Raw genomic sequence first — 22,693 nt, forward strand, 5'->3', positions numbered from 1 at the left:
TATCAGCTCCTATGCATAAAAGTGCTGAGTTTTAATATTGAATAAGAACACAGTTTATGAGTTTGGCTCCAGGAGTCATTTATTCAACTGTACAATAGATTTATATCACTACTCTCTGAAACTGGTTGAACAAGATTAAATACACACAGACACACACACAGGTACACAAACAGACACACATTCACACTTTCCTGGCATCCCCGCTGCCTGCACTCACACACACTCGGTGTGCCTGGCAGCCTGGCTCAGGATCCCGCGCTCGTGACAGAGCTCTGATATAACAGCCTTATTATTTTAGCATGAATCTCACAGCTAGTGACGTGCAGACACGGAAACGCATCATCATAGCTGGTTATCATCCCTGAGGGAAGCACTTGTCCGGGCAAAAGAGCAAAGGCTTGTGGGTAATGGGTTACAGATGAGGGGAATGTAGGGCAGCTGCGTCAGCTGTAGAACGAGCTAGAAGGAGCGATGACTTAGCGGCTGCTGAGTCACTTCCAGGCTAAATGTGGATTTAACATCTCGGAGTGAACAAATGATGATGAAGATGATGACAGCTGCATCGCACTGAATGTCACAGAATTTAAATCTCAGTATTCTCAGCAGCAAAATCAAGACACATAAATCTCAACAGTAATTACAAATACATTATGTCAAATTAAAATATTATTTTGTAAGCCACAATAGTCAAATATGATTTAGATGTATAGATCGGATAAACCCTCCACGGCATCACTTGCAGGTTTCAGTTTAAAACCAGCATCTGAGCCCACCTAAATCCCTGTTAACCCACATACATTCACACAGGTGGAGTGTAAATGCAGTGAAGTGTGCAGGTGTAAACAGGAAGGTCACTCAGAGCCAATCTATCCCCAGTAATGATAAATTATAGCTTCATTTCTTTGCTGTTAACACGTTTACGTCTGCTCTAAGTTGGAGATGTAACATGTCTTTAAGGTTTGACTCACTTTTGTAGCCAGCCTCTAGTGGCCATTTGTTGAACTGTTGTTTTTGGCCCTTCTGTATTAGCTTCATTAAGTTTTAAAGTCAGCTTTATTTGTGTAATTTGTCATATAATTCAAACTGGAGCATTTTGATCATCATTATTTTCCAAGATTATATTGTATTCCAGAAAACTTGGAGGAAAATTGAACTTGTTTAGCAGGAAAGCAGCAGGAAAGACATACTCTTTGTTGGCCAACACAAAAGTTTTCACATGTTCACTCACTCACAAGGCAAAAGCACAAAGGATTAGGCAAAGGCTAGTCAGGCAGAACAAAAGGTAAAAACCAGGTAACTACGGCTAAACTATAGATTTCGGCTAGACAAAGGGTTAATCCTGAATCAGTTGTAAAGTCAGAAGTAGAATCAACACTAAAAATAATACGGCTGGAACCTCATGGTAACACGCAGGATGCTCTGGCAGGGAGTGCAGGGAATAAGGCGGAGGAGGACAGGGGAAGAACAGGACACAGGTGACGGACATTAGGGCAGGCAGGTAATCAGCAGGAGCAGGGGGCACACACGAGGAAGGGAAGACAAGACACCTGAAAGGAGAGGTAGCGTTAGAACTTACAAAATAAAACCATGCTACACAATGAACAAACTACAGCGTGGTCACATTACAGCACATCTAAGGTTCAATGCAATCATTTTTATAGGGCACAAAAACCCCAGTCAGTGAGGACTAATCCCTGTTAGACAGCATGATGATAGATTCCATTGTTGGACGTGTGTGTGTGCAGTATGTATTATGGCTAATTGTCTGTACTGGTTTAAAATGTGTTAGAAACTAACTTTTAGACCTCTCATTACTTTATTCACATTCAAAAAATAAACATGAACAAACCTTAGCCTTTATTTGTCTTCATCCTCTGTTCCCCCTCCATCCTCTTCACACACCCCCCCCTCTCTCCATTTGTTTCCTCTCACATTCTTTTTCCATCTCTCATACTCCTCTCTCTCTCTCTGTGTTATGATGTGGTGGATCAGAATGAATGAGTCAGTATATTTGGGTCACTGAACCACACAAGAAGCAAACACAGCTTCGGCTACTGTACAACGCCCACACATGTACACGCAGACACACACTGGGCTTGGCCCGCTGCACTTTAGAGTGAGATTCCATCCAGAAGCTGACCTGTATCAAATCATCTATCTCACAGAGAGCAGAATCTGAGCCTGAATTATGTCACAACAAAAATATTTTTAGAGAAAGTAAAGCTCCAGTTTGTGCTCATACTGAAATATTTTCACAAATATTTTCACTGATAAACACAAAGTGGGGACTATTTCCAGTGGTGTATTGATACAAATCTGCTGCTCTATGTTCACAGCAGCAGGGTGTTGTATGTTTTGCGCCTAAAGGTTGGTTCAAACCAAAGGTTTAAAGACTCAAATCTGTCTATATATGGACACACAAAACTGATCATCAATACCAATTTTAGAATTGAAAAGACTTCAGGATGTGGATCACAAACAGTATATATCTAATCCAATGCGCAGTGGAAGTATGGACACACATGTTAACATGACTTTTCTGTTCGATGCAAGACACTTGTAATTATGTGAGCCATCAAGATGGACAGATCTTATCAATACAAAACATCTGAATGTGGTTCGTCATGTGCTTGTTGACATTTTGACAGTGATGGTGATAACGTTTTCGAGGAACAACATGCTGACTTCTAGGGAAAAAAGCTGATTAAGACCATATGACCACGTATTTATCATTAACCTGTGTGACACAGGTAAACAAGTACACAGTGTGAGGTGGCACCAAAATGGAACAGGAGATGATCCTACATGTGTGTGTGTTATCAGGCCTCTTCCTGCACTCATATGTCATAAAACAACAAGCCTAATCAGTCGCTCACTGATGAAAAGGTTTTTATGGTATCTGCTCCAATCTGTTAGCTGCTATCTGACCCACCTGACAGTCACAAGCACCTTGGCCTACATAGCTGCACAACACAATTTTGCTGATTGATCCACATTATTTCTCAAATTCCACATAAAAAGTTTCCAAACCGGTTAATCATTGCAACACTTCTTTTTCATAATTTTTTTAACAAAAATAATTTAACACTGTTGCCTTTCTAGAGGTCAGTTTATAGAAAACACCTCCACGCTACAAGAGTGAGATAACATATGAGAGTGTCTCACGCACATGCACACACACACACCTGTCGGTCATATGACCACCGGCTGCATATGCACACTGCAACACATGGATTGAGCTCAAGTTGCACAATGTATACCTGCTGCAGTCGCACACTTTGCCCCGAGAAAATGTTTGCGTATCTCCACACCTGGGAGGGGCGCGCAGATATGGGAGCGTGACAGGTGTGTGAAGGTGCGCACGGGACGGGGACTGTGGAATTCTCACGCGAATGCATCGTGTGTTGGGGCACAATACAGCTGAGAAATACACATTTAACATTCAATTAACATTCTGTTAATTCTGTGTTCCTCAACATACTCAGAAAGTCATGATGGACTCACAGCAATCACATGACAAGTGATCAGTGAGTATCTGGCTGGTCTGCAGTATAGAGTGGTTTGTATCGGCAGAAAACATCAAAATAATATATATGTGAACCCACAGTTAGGAAAGCCGACAAGATTTTCTTTGTGTTTTTGGAGGTACAATAATCAAATTCAACTATTTAAAGTCAAGCATTAAAAGTATAGTTTAAATTGTCAAAGTCAGTTCAGTTCAAGCGATTCCCACATACTTCCCACTTGAGATTTGTCCTCTACCTCACTGTACTTGTAACCTGTTGGTGGTAAATTGTTGGTGGACCATGAATGTCTATATTATGCAGATGACGCCCTGATTTATTTATTTTACTCCAGTTGGTTTAGACAATGCAATTACTTAAAGTTAAAATCATAACCCTAGAAGTTCTCAGCCACTTCTGTAACACACCTATGTATGCCACCATGCAGAATGGGCTGTTGAGACAGTGAGTTTCAATGGAAATGTACCTATGTATCCTTCTCTAGTTAAATGAGATATTGAGATGTCTGTAGACAATGTTCGATACGAAAATCCACTAAGAGAGCCAATATTAATCATTTAACCATGTTTTGTTATAGATTTAATATTTTACCTGTACAGTGAGAAGTGCTCCAATAGTCCCTCTAAGTGAATCTATACTTCAAAGTGTGAGTGTGTGTAATTAAAATCACAGACTTCCCAAGTCTAATTTTAATTTTAATTACATACTCAAAGTGCTTTAACAATTCAAAGTTCAAAATAAAAGACTAAAATAATTTATGATACAATAACAAAAATTTACATTTAAAAAAGTCTATACAATGCTTCAAACACAAAATACAAAAAAAAACATTACAGGCCTGACTGCAGCCAGGTGGAGGTAGGTTTGCCAAGTTAAAAAAATAAATTCAATTCTGCTGTGTCATTAAAGTCTCGCTGCATCTCCAGAGGGCCGTTATTTGTGACTGAACAAAGAACTTGAAGCTTCCCTGAAAAACTCATTAATTTGGAAGATGACGACATTTTAACCAGACAGCTATCGAACAATAACGAGACAAGAAGTCCTGAACAAAAACACATTTCAAGGCAAAACAGGTTTTCACTCAATACCAACACCTCCAGTCTCAATTTGCAAACCAGGGTCCTTCGAGACTCAATAAGGAAGAACTCTCTATATAAAACAAGATGCATTTTAAGACATTTGACATGATATTTTGCCATTTGTTTAAAAAAATAGCACAATCGATAACATCGGTAAGCTCTACTAAACACCTGATAATAAACAAATCCAGGCTTTAACATGACTTCTTACAGTCTTGAAATGGTACTTGGTGTTGCAGGTTTTTAGCAGCCATTTTGCATCCCATGTTGAGTTTATCTGGGCACAAAATGACGGTCCATGGTTCCAAACAGGGGAATGTTGGTTGAGGTCATCTCCATAATGTGATGAAACTACTTTTTGTAAAATTTGATACTTCGCAACAATACTACGCAACAAGGAACATCGAACAAAGACATAACAATCCTCTTTAATTGTCACAGTGCAGCTTAAAAATAAGTGCTGCTTAAAAATAACAACATGCCAACATTCTCCTGTTATTGTTTTCAACATACAGATAAATGTTTTCGGCCGATTCGCAGCTCTGCTCACAGTTCAGTTGTCTCAAACCCTGGATGCTGATCAATATATGGCTACTTTAGAGCTTAAAATACACACACACACTAACACAGTGAGTGAGCTGAACTGAGGCCGAGCCTTGTTGCGTGTACAGTATCAAACCTGTTCTCTACAGTATTGTCATATCCCTGGTAGCAGAGTGGTGTTGAGTCCCACCCCTGAACACACGCTGAAGAACAGCTAAACACTTCCAGTAGCATTATCGGAATTGTCCAAATAACTAAAAGCCACCATCAAACACCTGTCAGAGTGGAGGGATCACTGGTTAATATGGCTAAAAGACATCCTGAAAACATAATATTCAAGTTTCATTCAACTAATGAGCTGCTGTGGCTTCTAGTTATTGGTTTGCCATTTGGTATCTCCAAAGAAATAACAAGAGTATTATTGCTTGTTTTTCAGTGTGTGCTCAACCAAGAACATTAAAAGAAATCTGCTCAGTTTGTCTTCCTTTCACTATTTGAAAAAACTTCCTACACTCTACAACAGTCAGCAGTCAAGGCATAAGAATGATTCTGAGGCAATGAGTGTGTTATGAGTATACACAGTCCAGACGTATTGTTACCATAAAGTCTTTGAAATATCAAACTTTGTGTGCGCTTTACAGCATGACACGCCATCCTTTTGTCCCGCCCCATCCCCCAGTCTTTGTACAAAGCCTCTTCCCCCTTTTCCACCCTCATATCACCCCTTCCCACCCACAAACACCTAAAAAAACAGCCCCATGTCCATCCCCAGGTCCATTAGCTGCGGAGCCGCTGTAACCTGGCTTTCAACTCTTCCTGTTTGGCTTTAAGTTTGTCCCTCTTGGCCTGCAGTCTGTGGCTATTGTCCTCCAGGCTGTAGATGCAGTCTCTGGCCTTCTTCAGAATCACCACCTTCGATGCCTTGTCATTGTGCGACAGCTCTGGTACGTTGTCACGCAGCCGCATGAAGCAGTTCTTGAGCTCATTGCGGCGCTGCCGCTCCATTACATTGTGAGTCCTTCGCCGCTCTTCCTCATCATCATCTGTTGAATTGCGGGATGAATGGTGATACCGCGATGAAGACGATGAAGAAGAAGATGAAGAGCTGCGAGAAGAAAGGTGGAAGCGTGAAGAGCTGTCGCTCCCTCTTGACCGCTTGTTGGATGTGGATGAAGGCGGTGGCGATGCGGGACAGGGAGCAGCGTAGTTGTGCTGCAACTGGATTTCAAAGTGGTGGCGCCGGAGAGCCAGCTGCTGCTCTTCTTGCTTCTGCTGACGGTCAGACAGGTCAGCCAATGAGGGCAGAAGGGAGGGGCTGGAAGGACACCGCACCACTGTCACCACATCAATTTCCTCTTCTGTCAGAAAGAGAAGGCAGGCATAGTTTAGACGAGGTAATTAAGCTTGTTTTGAGCATTGTGGCATGATGACGTTCAGGAGTGTTGACATTAGAAACAAGTGTCAACACCGTACACATGTCAGTTTAGGAAGAAAGGGGATTAAAAAACCTGCTACATAACAAACTTCAAAAAGATGTTTATGATGAGTAACCCTTTAAAGTGAAATCTATAAATGCCAGACTGCCATTTCCTCTGGTTTACAGCCAGGGATGCTGCAGGCCTCCAGTCAGTAAAATGACTCATTAGACTTTAATGGATGAAGCCCCAAGAGCTACATGAGTCACTCACACTCTCTCTCTCTCTCTCTCTGTCTCACACACACACACACACAGTCAATTATCTCTTCTAAAACCTCTCATCCCCTGTCAGTCAACAACTAAAAACCCCACCCACGCTTCAGTACCGTTCTCCTGTCATAAAGGCTTCTGCAGATTACAGGTGGGCGTCCAGATAAGCTGAGCGTAAAGAGTAGCTTGGGCTCTGTGCCACTAAACATTAACAGTAGGTTATCAATAAAGGCTGTGCTAGGGCAGGACTGTTTATACTGATAAAAAACATAATACCAAGTCAGGAGTTAGATTAAAGTCTGGCCTCATTATCTTTAAAAATACAGAGATCATAAAGTGTTAAAATGAAAAATTTCTCTCAACTCACCAGAATCACTGCATGAGAAGTTGGACAGCTCGCCGCCAGTTGAGCCATAGTCTGATGTGGACTCATTGGACTCCTGAGTCTCCATCAGATTCTGGCAGTCGAGCGTGGAGCCGGCGATCTCCTCAAAGATGCTGGTGTCTATGTCAGACAGGAGCGGGCTGGAGCCAAGCATGGTGGAGACCAGCTTTTCCTCCAGACTCTTGTCCGCTACCAGGCACTGCCAAAGGCAGTCCTCTCCACTCTCCTCCAGAGGGGAGCTGGGCTGACTAGACCCACCCTCCTTCTCTGTAGTGTCAGAGTGGAAGAAGTCGCAGTTCCAGTTGAGCTGCATGTCGTGGTCCTCCAGGAGGATGTCCGACACGTAGCTGAGCTGGTCCTCCTTTGAGAGGGGCTTACTGCTGCCCAGCCCAGACTTCATGGGGGGTGACTGTGGAGGTGTCGGCAGCGACTGGAGGTCCTTCATCAAACTCTGGCAGAACTCATCATCAAAGAGCAGCGGCTCCGAGTAAAGCCAGTCCTGCGATTGACTGAAACTTTGCAACATGTTTGTAGAATCTAGGAGAACAAAACCAGAAAATATACACAATCAGAGAGGTAGTAGAAATCCAGAGGAGCTGATCCAGTAGTGGGTTTGAAGCAGCGTCACAGTCTAAGCGGGTAAATCCCAACAGCAGCAGCAACACGTGTTGTGTAGTGAAAGTTTAAACCAGTTCCTCCAGACTGAGACCCCAGCCAGCAGTGTGCCACCTTTTATCTGTGTTTACATCACTGTAGCCCCGCCCCAGCCGCTTCTGGGGAGGCTCTAAATCACCCCAAAGATTAACTAAACTCCTCCGCCGCCCTCCTCTCCCCATGACATCATAGGAACAGCTGGGAAAGACATGGGTAGAAACTCAACACCTCTTTCCACAATTTACATATTTCCTTCTAAGAAAGTTAATAAAAAATCCTGCAAACTGAGCCTGGCTGCCTGCTGACAAGGAAAACGATACTTATACAAAAACCCAAGGCACTCTCAGACCTCTGTTTAGGAACATGCTGTAACAGAACCACACAGCAATCAGTGAAACTACCCAACAAAACCCAACATTTCACTAAGCAAACATGACTGACTAGACTGAGCTGCACAGTCAGTATGGTATGAGTATGTATAGGAGGCAGTGTTGGAGAACAAAGCAGCAGTGTGAGTGCGTGTGTGTGTGTGTAGACAGTTAAAGGCTGCCTTTCTTTCCCACCACCACAGCCTGGGAAACCTGAGCCAAAAACTTAAATACAGACCAGTCTGCGCTCTGTGACGAGACAGTAAAAATAAGTAATTAAGTCCTGTTTATGATGACATTTCCCCAGCCGACAGTCAAATTAACACTGGCTGACTGTTTAACGCACTTAAATACACGCTTTTCACCAACTCTGAGCAAGAAAAGTAAGATGTTAAAATGATAAAAATTCTCAATGAGGTTTTGAATGGAGATTTTGCGGCGAGGTCGCACAGGCTGCTAAGGTCTTGTGCACATTTTTAAATCACTCTTTTAATAAGAAATATACGCACAAACTTAAAAAACTGTGCATGCATAAATCCATATTCAGGTGAAATATCGACGCAAATGCCCCATAAAAGCTTAAATTCCGCAGACTGTCCAAAGGTTAACCGGCAGTGACGGTCATTTAAACCTCACATGTGTTGCTGCGCCTCCACGTGAAACCGGCATTTTCTTTAACCATGCACCACTTAACAAACACACAACTATTTACAATACTATTTACACGCTACACGTTTAAGCTAGCTGACATTAGATAATCTTCTTACCTTCAGTTGTCCTTAAAAGGGGGATAAATTCAATAATGAAGAAAAAAATTGGGAAATGTCCGAAATATCCAATAAAGTCCACACGGTGAGCGGAAGAAACACAACTAGAAATGTCTGCCTGTCGGAAACTTTCTTCGTGTAGAATTAAAGTTAGAACAGGGCAGCATTGTGGGCATTTCCAGCCTCTTCTTCTTCTTCTCCTTCTCCTTCTCCTCTTCCTCCGCTACTATCAGACAGAGTAGGTGTGGCCGGCGGGATCACTCCGTTTATATCTCCACGCTCCGCCGTTATCCTTCCGCCTCCACCAAACTCGCGCCAAAACACTTAAACCGGGCAAGGGTCGTTATTTAGAATCGAGCCCACTGCCTGTAAAACTATCGTCGTTTGTTTTTTCGATTGAGTCCTCGCGGAAAATTCAGGAACAAAAGCGATTTGTTGTAATTTAGCGTTGAAGTGAGGGACTATATTGATCTGAGCGGCGGAGTGATATGCAGGCTGAAATTCCAGGAAAATGGTGGCGGGTAAAGTTAGGACAGAAACACACGTGGATTGTGCGAAGAAGCCGGGAGTCCTACTGCCTGCCCGTCTGACAAAGAGGAGTGCGACAACTCCAACCCCATTCAATGGGAGAACTTACGAATGCATTTATGAATCAGTCTATAATTTACAATGCATATAATAAACAGGGGAATGTAGTGAGTGTAGGGTTGATACAGATTACAACATACCCCCCCTCTCTCCCTTTAACTGTAGTAATATGAGATGGATGCTTTCCGAGCCACGTTGTCCTCCAAATCCAACGCTTGCACGGGTGTTTCACCATCCCCAACTCCTCCTCCTCCTCCTCCTGCTACTACTGCTTACTACCATTACTACAACCTCACCTATCTCCAAATCTTATCCACACGCTGGTAGTTTTTAAAGCACAGTGACAGTCTCTGCTGCACTTAAAGATATATGCACGATTACATTTCTTTGTTTTTTTTAAATGATGTTCATTTTTGCACTTTCCTGTTTGCATATTAAAAATAAGACAAACTGTGAAAATCCTTCAGTTGTAAATAAATCACAAAACATGTCTATATGTGTATTTATTGTTAATAAAAAAAGATGCATGGATGCACAGATGATTAATTGGCGACATTAACATACAGTGAATGTGTTTGTTATTAAATAGGTGAAAGGACGCACATTATGATGAATGAACTCCAAACAGCCCCACTCAGATACCGCAGCCCATCCCTCCTCCTCCTCCTCCTCCTCCTTGTTCTTCCTCCCCATGTCGCTGCTCTCGTGCACGTTACATAACGGACAAGAATTCGCCGGTACACGTGTAGTGTGCATCAGCCAATCAGAGCACGACCCAGCCTCGGTGCACGTGAGTTCTCAGCAAGCCCCATTGTAACAGTGACTTCATACCCACTATATACATTTAATGTATATCCGGGTTCTTAAATAGACACACGTGCATGTTATATATGTTGCACAGGAGGATCAGCCCTTTGTCGTCAGATGCATATAATAAAACATAAATACATACTGATAAACTAATCACATTTTGTCTGAATTTGTTAAAATATGCATAGAGTCTGGTCTGCAGTCAACACACATGTTGTGTATGCACACATGTCCTTTCTCTTTGTTTTCCATGCACACACTTGTATCAAAGCCTCGTCAGAGGTCTGTTACATGTCATTGTGATGATACACTCCACAAAAGGACAAGAGACGCTGCAGATACACAACAAACAGTGTAAATGTGAGGAGAGGACAGGCTCTGTAGCAGCTGATGTAGGGCGGATCGCAGCAGCAGAAGGGAACATTTTGTAATGGCAGCAGGGGGTGGGGGTGGGGGGGCAGCCTGAAGGAATAACTGGGTTAATGTGCCACCTACAGGCCAACTGGCAGACTGGCCTGGTTTCAGGTTTGAGTACTAAACCTCCTCTCCCTGGCTGCGTGACTCACTCCCTCAGTTTCTGACTAACTGTTCGATTCTGGGATTTACAAACCATTTCACATAAATCCCACCCAAAACACCTCTGTAACTGACCACAAGACTCCTGTGAAGCCCCCGTCTGTTCAGAGTTCAATCATCTCATCTTGTGTTCTGTGGTGTGTCAATCTTAAACGAAGATTCCCTGTTGATAAAATTATAGAGATGATAAAGAAATAACTACACCTACAGAAAGACAAACAGACAGATAGAATGTCCTGCAGCTACATACAAGAAAGTGTTTTTTTTTCAAATCCCATGTTGTTGAGAGAGTAGCAAAGAAAAAGCACATTTAATCGTCAGAGAAGTGATGTTTGCAGTCAGGATGAGCTTGCTTTGAGTCGAGCTCAGTTTACAGCTTCAGTCTGGATTATACTGAGTAAGTTCTCAGGCTAATGTGCCAAGGTGAGCTTGTATTGTGTTTGGTTTGTATAAAACATTTGCTTGTTAACAGAACCAGTTAAGTGAGTTAAGCTTATGTGTGACCGTGACCGCTGGCACTTCTCATACGAGATATGGGTGTTTTAAATTGGCTTCAGACCAATGTCTCACACCAGAGATGGATTACTTGGACTCAGTTTTTTTTCTTTCTAGGTGATCATGCTTGTTCTGATGAAAAATTAGAAGAGCAATCTGATGAGCCAGCTATAGTCACCACTGGATGCGGTTGTAAAGTCATCTAAGGACAGCCGCTTTCAAAAAGAGTACTTGATATGTGATTGGATGAAGCACCTGTCAATCACTTTTCATAACGTGAAGAAGAGAAAGAGACGAAGAAGAACAAGCAGCTGGGGATCATAAATATGGAAAATACATTTATTAAAAAAACACAGTTGCTTTTTGCTGTGGTCTCCACAGATCATCATCTCACCTACAATGCTCCCATAGCTGCCAACACTTCCTCACTGGAGTGTGATTGGTCAGAAGCACAGACGGTTCATCTGCCTGACAAGGAGAGTTTAGACTTGTGATCTTACAAATATCATAGAAATCCAGCAGCTGCACAAAGTACAAGTACATTGTTTGCTAAGCTAAACAGCCAACCAAATTGTTGAAAAACTACAGACAAAGATAGCATGGCCGACCCTCGCCTCACTCAATCATCTTGGGAGGATCACAGAGTGGGAGTGACACAGTGCAAAAACCCTCCATCCCTTTCCCACAAAAGCCAGAATCCTATTGGAGTTCAAGAGATCTGAGGCTGAAGGCAAATTTAGCTTTAACTCCTGACTGAGCAGCCTGGTGCAGACTCAGCATATAATGCATGCAGCTGCCTGAAAAAAATATGATTATTTTAGGTGTAAAACTCCCAGAGAGGATCCTGTGTGATGTGGCGAGACATCTCATTATTCTTATTCTTATTCTACTTAAAGATAGACATCTCAGCTGACTCATTTGCTCACTGACTCAGTAGCTTGGTAAAAATGTTGATTAACTGACTTGTTTCCATTAAAATGACTAAGAGTAGAAACTTTTAAACAGGCTACATATTTGCCCATGTGCAAACACATTGGTCCAAACTACAGGTAAGAGGTGAATTAACTGACTGACTCACTGACCGACTGACCGGGCCTAGTGAACTGGCATAAAACAGCTATTAGAACACACACACAGGCAAAACCCCAGGGTGAGAGACAGCCAGGGAATAGGATTACCACTATATGTGTGTGTGTGTGTGTGTGTGTCTCCTCCACTATGATCTCCTCCTTATTAGGACTCTTCATTCTGCAGAGTGTCAGACAGACAGGCAGTAGCAGCAGCCTGTCTGCCCGCTGCATGCTTTAATTAGACAGCAGCAGCTCACAGCCACCGTCACACTCATGACATGGTGTGTTTCAGCTCCTGGTCTGAAGTGTGCAGCATCTTTTTGCATCAAATGTGGTAATATGGCTTCTCTGACCAACAAATTAGACTTAAAAAAGTGGCTACTTACTGCATTTGTACATAGTCCTATATATACAATATAATATACAACCTCTGGTGTGGTTGGGCTGAAATATGAACACAGCGTGGTCCAAATGCATCCAAATGAACCAAAGCCAGGATGTAATTGTCACAATTGCAACCACAAAAGCCTTTTAACATTCAACCCAGCACACAGTATTGGCTTAAACTGTTCCTAGTCGAGACCAAAAGAACCAAACTATGTGTTCTTTTAGAGTTGTTAGTATTCATGATATTTTAACTAGCGTCAGTAATTACAGGAAGTGTATACATTAATGCATTGTCCTGTTGTTCCTTTTAGTGGAGGTAATTCCAAATAGCATGGCACAAGAGGTGGGACACATCCATCATAGTCAACAATTTGACAGACTTGATATTCTTTGGGAAAACATCAAAAAAGGATCCAAATGCAGACACAAAGGGTAGGTGAACAACTCAAGGTGAACTTTAATGTCCAATAACACAAAAATACAAAGAATAACAAACCGAGTCCAAGTCCCAATAGACAACCGAAACAAACCAAACAACAACATGGGTAATCCACAGGAACTAGTAACACACAGAGGAAAAGGGAAGACCTACATACACAAAGGTAAACAAGCCACAGGTGAACATAATCAGGGCGGGGCAGGTAATCTCACAGGAGGGAAACAAGAAAAAGCAAAACACACAGGAACACACAGGGAAACAGGTCCTTCAAAATAAAACAAGAACCAAGCAAACCAAACCCGCTTTGTCCTGCAGATGATGGATGGATGGATGGATGGATCAGCCGAACACTGGATCAGTAAAATCAGTAAACTCAGAATGTTTATGTTTGTAGTGTTTGCAGCCCTGTTGGTGCAGAAAATCAAAAATCAGCTGGAAACCACAGAATGTGAAAAGCAGCAGGACGATCCGCTTTATTTATTTACTTTATGGTTATTTCCACTGTGTGAAATGTAAACATCCATGTCATGGCTGCACAGCAGGGAGCTGATGGGAACATCTAAAGAAACATAATCTTCTCCTCAGAGATCCCTGCTGGCCAGACGTTCAGATAATCATCTTAAAAGATGAAGCTCTCGTATAATTCTCAGACAATTTAGCACACTGTGACATTTACTGAGATGAAACTCAAACCCCCTCCGGCTCAGAAAACCCCCTTTCTACAATACTAAAGACACTAAAGACAGCTTCTCCAGATAAGTGTTTTCTTGGTGGCCCCTGAGGGTCCATTCATGTGGGACAAATATACTACTAGAAGAAGATCAATGAGGTCAACATTAGGAATGTTAAACAAGTTATTGTGGATTTTTCCAAAAACTTTGCTGCCATGACACTGTGTTTCAGGAGTAAGGGAAAAGAAATGGGACAAAATTGTAGCATCTCAGCTGCGGATCAGTAAAGTCGTAGGCACAAAAAGACTTTTTCCTTTCATTCCTCAGAAATTACAGCTCTCACAACATCACCACAGGACCTCACCAAACTGTGTAATGACAGGCTTACACCTACACACACAGTACCTCTAACTGTTAGTGCTGTCACAATGTGGAGCTGCATATAAATGCTTCCTGAATAAAATCATCTGTATGTGTGCAGGCTGTGACTGATGAGACTGATCGCAGAGGCAACATTTTGTATCAGAACATGTAACTGTAATGTTCTTTGGTTTATTGTCCCAATCTGATGAGATTATTCTAACACTTCAAGCTACATATAGGCAAATATGTATGGGTAACATTCTCAGTTTTTCTACATGGAGACAAAAGGGTGATTTTAATGGTTGATTAGCACTTTCTGTGTTACCCCCGATACTGAAACCCCAAAGGCCTCTGGGCATCTGAAATCCATCATGGATAAAAAAAAAAACTCAATAACCGGCACATAGCTTTCTTTCAAAAGGTATTAATAATACCTTAATAATTTATAATGAGATCAGCGCGCACACAGAGAGAGAGAGAGAGAGAGAGAGAGCGACAGGACAGGACAGAATATTCTTAAGAAAAAGAAAAAAATATGTTAGATTTTTGTGCATAAAGATTTATGTTTGTTAAATGTCATTAGGGTGAACCATGATGAAATCTCTTTAAAATTCCTTGATGGCACAGACGCAGGGCTCAGAAATCAAGCTAATGTAGAAGTATTGAAAACTGCAGTTCCACCTGCAGCCTCTGGGGGGCTTGTTCCGAAAGTGAGCCAATCCCCATTGACCTCCATGTTAAATAAGCATGTATATAAAAATGATTCCAGCATTTTAGCAACTGTACAGAGGATTGTTTTAAACATAGCACACTCATCATTATCATTTTAATGATATCAAGACTTACATTTTCACATAATTAAGGGTGTTGCTGTTTCCAGTGACTGCCTCACATCAGCCACCTCAGTTCCACTTGAGCTCCACTGCCAACATGGTGACAGTTAGAGGCTATCACACAGACTAAAATAAGCTCTTCAGAAACTTATGGAGAACTGTCCATATTGGTACAGTCTGAATACAACACTCGATCGATGGCATTTAATTAAAATGCACATGTAACTTTCAACATTTGATATTTATTATATTTGATCATTTAAATCTGCAGAAAGTAGAAAACAATTGTGGAGTCTTTATATATAACAAGGAAAAAACACTGGCACCAAAACCTGACAATTACCATTGTTTCAACCCAGGGATACTGGAAATATTCAGCCTTGACATCACAGCCAGGAATAAAAGAACAATGCAACAGAAACACCAAACAGAGCCAGAAAATCTGCAGAAGACCACCAGCAGCTGGGTTTTAAAGGGGTTCAAGTGGTTTCGGGTGGAGTTTTTCCTTCAGGATTTAAATGGAGGCGAGCGTCCGACCTCAGTCAGCTGCTGGAAGGAAAAGGAGGAAGAGACGCAGGCAGCCATGGAGCATTCCTTCTGGGAACAGCCTTTATGTGGTGTATGTGTGTGTGTGTGTGGGGGTCTGCATGCTTGGTGGTAGTCATCAAAAGGAGTAACCACAGCTTTGCCAGGAACACGTAAAACTGCATCCTGCTGCACTTTCTCCAAGGGAGTGTATGAAAGGATGACTATATAACTATAGTTATAAGGACGTTTTAACTCTAAACAGAGTACTAATACTTGCTTTTAGGGTTAATTCAGAAATAGATTTTCTATGGGGTAAACCCATGTTTTCATGAATAAAGACAAAGGTCTGTGGGTTAGCCCTGCTGTGTTCTTTTTAGACTGGCACACTGTCCAGGGTACCCTGTCTCATGCTCATTGACAGCTGAGCTAGGCTCCAGCCCCCATTCACATAGTAAACACAGCTTTCAGTTCTATAGCATTATACAGTATATGGACAAAGGCATGCAGACACCTATGTGTTTGCCGCCCTCTCATATTCTGGTCCCATTATGCATTTATAAAGCCTGATGTGGTCAGGCTGGGCTAGTTCTTCCACCCCACACTGGGAAGATCATTCCTTCCAGCTTAATTTGTGAAACATAAGCCAACAAACACACCATTATTTATCATCTATATACTCGTGATACACTCTAAATTAGTCTATGAATGGAAGTTTGTAATTCTTAGTCTGGAAACGGGAATATTTTTTTGTTCTGGATGACTGAGAATCTTCATCAACAACATTTTCTCTGGTTTGTCCATAAAATTTCAGAATTAATTGATTGATTATGGACGATCAGTCAATAAAGCAAACAATTATCACTGACATAGTAATCACAGTGATTCAGTCTGTAAAGTTCTTTGTTGTTTTAATTGTTGCTTCTTAACAGCTGCTGTGGACCATCAGCAGTGTCAGAAGAAGCGCTTTATGTTGTCTTCATTCGTCTGTGGTTGAATGTCAGATCAGCACCTACCGGATCCATATTCTGGATGAATGCTCGATCCTGATTGGCTGCAGAGTGTCCATTAATCCATGATAAAAGACACCAGTTCAGACTGTGCCATGCAACAGATCATTACTTATAGCAACAGCTGTGCTGTTAAAGTCTGACGTTATCAGATACGAGCTAATTGCCTGACTTTCCTGCTGCAGGAAACAGTTTAATACGTCCCTGTGTGCCACCGTTGTGTTTCAACAGAGAGGAAATCAGTTGACTCTGTGTGTGTGTTTGTGTAATCAGTTGTCCACTGCGTTAGGACAGATAAGTGAATCCTGACTGACAATCAATGGAAAACAAAAACACACTGTTCAACCCAATGCTATCACTAACAACACACCATTCTCTCCCTCGCACACACCACACACACACACACACACTGATAAGACTAGTGGTTGTACAATGCAACATAAACCATCTGCTCACACACACAGACACGTGCTATCAATGGGTTCCATACATGCATCCCACTTCCCCCAGCCTATACTCACAACATACACACACATGCACGGCTGCTATCTCAATCACTGACCCTCTTGACTTCTCTTTAAGTGGAGAATCGTTGGGGAAAGTTCTTCAGAATCCCCTCCCCACAACTTGAACACGCACTCGCCTCTTCTCTCAGCTTTACCCGTGACCACAGTGATCAAGATGGCACTTATGGCAGCGACACAGTTTGGTTACACAAACACCTCTGTGTGGCTTTAACTCCCATCACACGGATGTATTTCAGGCAGATGTGCTGTTGCTAAGCAGCAAGTAGTTGACAGTTAATCCCAGCCACCATATTGATGACATGTCAGTCAGAGACACTCAAATAAATGTGAAAATTTTAAGAGTCTTCATCCGGAAGAAATATGCCTCTATGTTTTCATCTTTTCATCAATAGTAACACTTCTAACATTGACTAATGAACAAAGCTAACATTGCCTTAATATTGTAAAATCCTCACTGCTTAGAGAACGTTGTTGACATTAGATTACTGATGCTACCGCCAGTGGCTTCTTCTTCTTCCCCTTTTATTTAAATGCTTTCTCACCTTGACAGCTTGATGCAGACTGAGACATCTTATCATGGGACACACAGTTACACACAGATAAGCACACAGGAAGAAACTCATTTAAATAAAGGAAGTCTGTAGTTCTTGATCTGCTTAAGATCATAAAGCAAAATTTAGATATGACTTTTGACCACAACACTGGCTCAAAAGTTGTTCAATCGCGTTGAGGCCGAGAAAACACACACACACACACACACACAGACACACGCACACACACACACACACACACCTCTCCACTAGTTCTCCATTTGGTCTGCCCAGAACCTTCTCATTCATGACTTTGCAACAGGATGAAGAGGAAGAGGAAGAGGCCTCAGTTACCCCAACTGCTCCGCTCTCTCTTCCTCTTTCTGCTTAATAATAGAAAGTATAGGATGTTCTGGACCACTGATGTCGCAAGTGTTACATGCAGACTGCAGGTCATCTCCACGTCTCTGCTAAAACTCATTCAAGTCAGCAGAGAGGTGTGATGAAGAGCAGTTTAGAGAAACGTCCAATTCCTGTAAATTTCAGTCTTACTGACTTACATAATAGGTGTTACTGTATGTTCCTGTTTATCTAAAATCCTAAAAAGTCACACATATTTGTCAGAAATATGATGATTTGACGATTTGTTATCTTTGTAGTAGTTTAGTTGTATTTTCCAAGTTATCACATGTTACATATGATGCATTCAAGGACCAGGTATAGTTCAGTGTCTGCTGTGTCATTTATTCATTTCTTTTGTTGAAAGAAAACATTTTAAAAGTTGCCAATGGGTTCAAATGCATTTTACAAATGAATATCTGAGCTGATGAGCAGGCAAAGAAAAGGGCAAAACTTATCATCTTTAACAGTGAAGTTCAGAATCACTGCTGGAATCAACACCACTGAGAGCTGGAAGAAAAACATGTATTGTGTGGATCATCACTCGCTTCTGAAAAACTACTCTGACATTTAAACTCACTCCTGATATAACTTTTTTCTTTTACAGATTATTTTCCTGACATTTTACGCTAATTTTTTTTGGGGGGGTGAAGCGGCTGATGCAGGAAAGAAGCCAAGCGAGGCTCGAGCTGCCGCCAGCTTGGCGTGACTCATCTATGCCTGCTGAGCCATGGGCCTGCCCCACTTACAGTACAGTCAGAAGTTACACTGCTCCTATTGTCACTCTGTCAATATTGTTCACGGACATAAACAAAGCTCACTGTCCTGTTGAGCTGGAGTTAATCCCCCCAGTCACAGATGCTTCTTTGTGTGATCAAACACCCGTTCAGCCCTGTGGAGATGATTTTTCTACTCTCGTCACATGTTTGTCTTTCCGGCTGGTTATTATATTAATCTAGGGCAGAGATATTTGAATGTCATAGTTCCTAGCACATCAGAGTTTGGAGACATTTTGTTCTTTTAGGATGCTTTTACTGTCAAACTTAATTTGTTCCTTGAGTGGTTAGGAAAGACAGAGACATGAAATGAGCAGCATAAAACACATTGATGCCCCTTTTAATCAGCTGAGATGAAGAGCCAGGATGTCGCATTTATGACATATAAAAATAAAAGTTTTGTTTTGAAGCTCAGCAAGCACAAGAAATAACAAACATCTTCACAAAATGATGCTAGTATAGGTCGACTGTTGGAGCAAGAGTCTTTAACAAAGCGTAACAAAAAACCCACTTCACGCGGTGGTCAAAAACTAGAGAAAGCTTGTATTGATTTCAAAGTTCACAAAAAATATTAAAGTCCAAGAATTGCGAAATACAAAGCATGAGTTACAAATTTCACCACTGCAGAAACTAGGTCCACAGGTGAAGGCTGGCAAGGCTTGGCTTGGCGTGGTAGACAAGACACACATAGGCTAGTGACCCAAATCCGATTTTTTTGCACGCATGTGACCTGTATCTGATATTTTCATGACAGTCTGAACAGCTCAATTCTGATTTTTTTATATCTGACCCAGGCCACTTTCATATGTGGTCCTAAATCAGATATGTATCCGATTTTTTTGCAATGCGACCTCAGTCTGAACGGCTATGCGGCATATATCTGACTTTTGCATCAGTGAGAGGCGACAGACGTCACAATTCTGCGACACAGGAGCAGGCAGGCAAGCGGTGTTGTTAGCAACAAGCGCCTGTTGCCAGAAAGTAGAGCCAAACTCCAACATGCTTGCTCACAGATGTCGACTCTTGTCGTGAAAGTGATACAGAAAGGCACTCGCAGACGTATTCAGAGGTTCTCGTCAGTCTAAGATTATGAATGAAGTCAGTGTCGCTAACAGCAGTCACATCACTATCCCACCACCCTGCACCCACACACATCTTTGTACAGATGCTGCAGCTACTGCTCTCTTCCTTCTCAGCGTTCTTCTTAATATTATATGGTTGTAATTATGTTGGCTACGATCGGATGTTAACATAAACAAAGCTACACAAGCACACATTGTGTGATGTTGTGTCCTCTTCTGCGCATGCGGGTCACTTCAGGGCCGCAGTCCGTTCACACAGGGGAGTGGTAGCAGTCGCATATTATTTTGTAAACACCAAAAAATCTGAATTGAGCAAAAACCTGCAGTCTGAATGTAGCCATAGATCCCAAGAGCACCAAAAAACACTAACTACAAACAAACCCTACTCCAACAAAAAAGAAACTGGTAGCGACACAAAGGAAGACACACCAGATATACAGGGAGGCGAGGGAGACAATCAGACACAGGTGAGACAAATGAGGGCAGGTAATCACACAAGGCGGGAAACCACAGGAAGTAAAACACAAGACACAACTACAGGAAGGCAAGACAGACACCACAAAGGACAACAAGATACACAAGAACTAAACAAAACACAAGCCCTACGACTACCAGCAAAACAACAAAAACTGAACACACCATTCAACAGAAACCCAAACAAAGGAGAACACTACCGAAAAGAAACACCGGGTCATGACATGTTTAAAACCTCATGATACATAAAAAATGATCAAATTAGACATAAGACTAATGTAAAGATTGATAAATGTCTATAATCACGGCTAGAGCAGCAGTCTGACAATCCTGGGAGGCCAGGATTGTTGTTGTGTCAGAAACCCTCCCTTCACTTTCACTCCTAGTTTACTTTGTCATTAGTGAACTGGGGGAGTTTTAAGAGGTTCCTCAGCATCTGAGGTGTGTGTGTGTGTGTGTGCATCCTCTCCAGAACAGTCAAGCTGTAAGTAATCATCTCTCAGTAAAGTGTCTACCTATGTGGCCAAGATACAAGCACCAACACCTCCGGCTGTGATGTTTACGAGCACATAAAGCATAAAGTGTTTTGACAGAAAAGACACAACGTGGTGATGATTACATTTCTCAGTTGGTGGATCTAACAAATTACTGCAGCACAACAATCATCATTAGGTTTCACGCACAGGCAGAGACTAGTTTTATTTTTTTCCACAAGGCAATGTGTTGACAGACAGCAGGCTTAAACTCTGTTTTACTGCAGATCTGTTCTAAACCTTTAGAGAATGTTGGGGGTGTTTTTAAAGTTGATGTAGCAAACATATTAGAATGCCTGCCTAGGTATGCTAATGAGCATCGTGATTAGCTAGGATTGGTTAGTCTTCTCCAGATGCCATTTAGTCCGATTTTAATATAATAGATAATCATTTGATTTATTCTCTCTTTGCAAACATTGAAACTTTGAAGGGACTGTGTAATAAAAGGTATCTTCTTCAGCTTAATGCACATTTCTTAATTATTCATACAAGCCTTTGTTCATGCTACAGAGAAACAGTCAGTTCTGTGTCAGCCAATAAGGCAGCTGGACAGACGTACAGTGAACCAACCACATGAACAGACAGATTTATATACAGCGAGTGTTTGGCAGCAGATGTTCTCACATGTGAACTACATGTGAAGAGGCAGAGCCGGAGAATGTCTGAGGCCGAGCACAGTTTTCAGAGCTGGCAGCGTTTTCGTTCCCAATGTTCCTTGAAACTGGAACCAGGGAAGATTCTAGGAACTTCAGGAACGAACCAGGAAAAGCACGAGGAGGAGGAGGAAGAGGGGGAGGAGTGGAAACAGGGCGGGAGATCGGGGTTAGTGTGGTGGAGTGGTGTTACCAGTGAGCTTTATTTTTAGCAACTACAGGGAAGAAAGAAGCAGAGTGAGAGAAATGCTGTTTTTACCTTGACCTTTGTGCCAAATATTTAAATGCAGTTTAGGCGATGTTATAATTATCTGTGAGACCCTGAGAGTGTCCTGGAGATGCTGCATCACTTCTGCATTTGAGCAGACCTCCAAGTCAGTTCAGGAAGAAAAAAACACTCAGCTTCTCCTTTAAAAGAAAAGCAAAAGCTAAAGGAGCAGACAGAGAGTGTGAGAGAGAGGAAGACAAAGACATTTCATGTCTGCACTGTGCTGGCATAAGGTCTTTTTTTCAGACTTTGAGCCAAAGCTGCATTCAGATGCAGAGTTTGCATCATAAAATGACCACAGTATTGTGTTTATCCACATGTGTCGAAATGCTGGTGATTGTGACAGGTTGAGTTTGTCAAATTCTTCCTGAGTCCTTTAAAGCAAGGTCATGAATACCACAAATATTTTAGTTTGCATTAAATTCAAGGGACATCCTCCAAGGCTGACACACCAATGTCAAAAATCTGCAGTTCCACTAATGACCACTTGAGGCTGTCTCCAAAAGCGATTTTTCCACAAGTCGATTTAAGACTCCACTTGGCCATTGCATGACCTGGATGAATGAGAGCATCCACAGACAATGAAGGTGGAGGTTTATGGGAAATTAACCCACCCACTTTTCCAGCCACCCTCATGTGGCCACTTGATGAACAGCAGCCCTGCAGCTCAACAAAGA

At 42.0% G+C, this 22,693-nt stretch overlaps 1 protein-coding gene across 1 annotated transcript; it reads right to left on the reverse strand.

The window, feature by feature from the left end:
* Positions 1 to 4,198: 4,198 nt before the first annotated feature.
* On the reverse strand, positions 4,199 to 9,256 carry mych (myelocytomatosis oncogene homolog). The gene is made up of 3 exons (XM_028406772.1): positions 9,008 to 9,256; positions 7,201 to 7,755; positions 4,199 to 6,504 (listed from the first exon to the last, which is right to left on the reverse strand). Exons 2-3 carry the CDS (start codon positions 7,742 to 7,744, stop codon positions 5,924 to 5,926), a joined length of 1,125 nt encoding a protein of 374 aa, XP_028262573.1. The 5' UTR covers positions 7,745 to 7,755; positions 9,008 to 9,256; the 3' UTR covers positions 4,199 to 5,923.
* Between the last annotated feature and the right edge of the window lie 13,437 nt (positions 9,257 to 22,693).

Source organism: Parambassis ranga, chromosome 5 (assembly GCF_900634625.1).
Source record: "Parambassis ranga chromosome 5, fParRan2.1, whole genome shotgun sequence".
Taxonomy (NCBI): domain Eukaryota; kingdom Metazoa; phylum Chordata; class Actinopteri; family Ambassidae; genus Parambassis; species Parambassis ranga.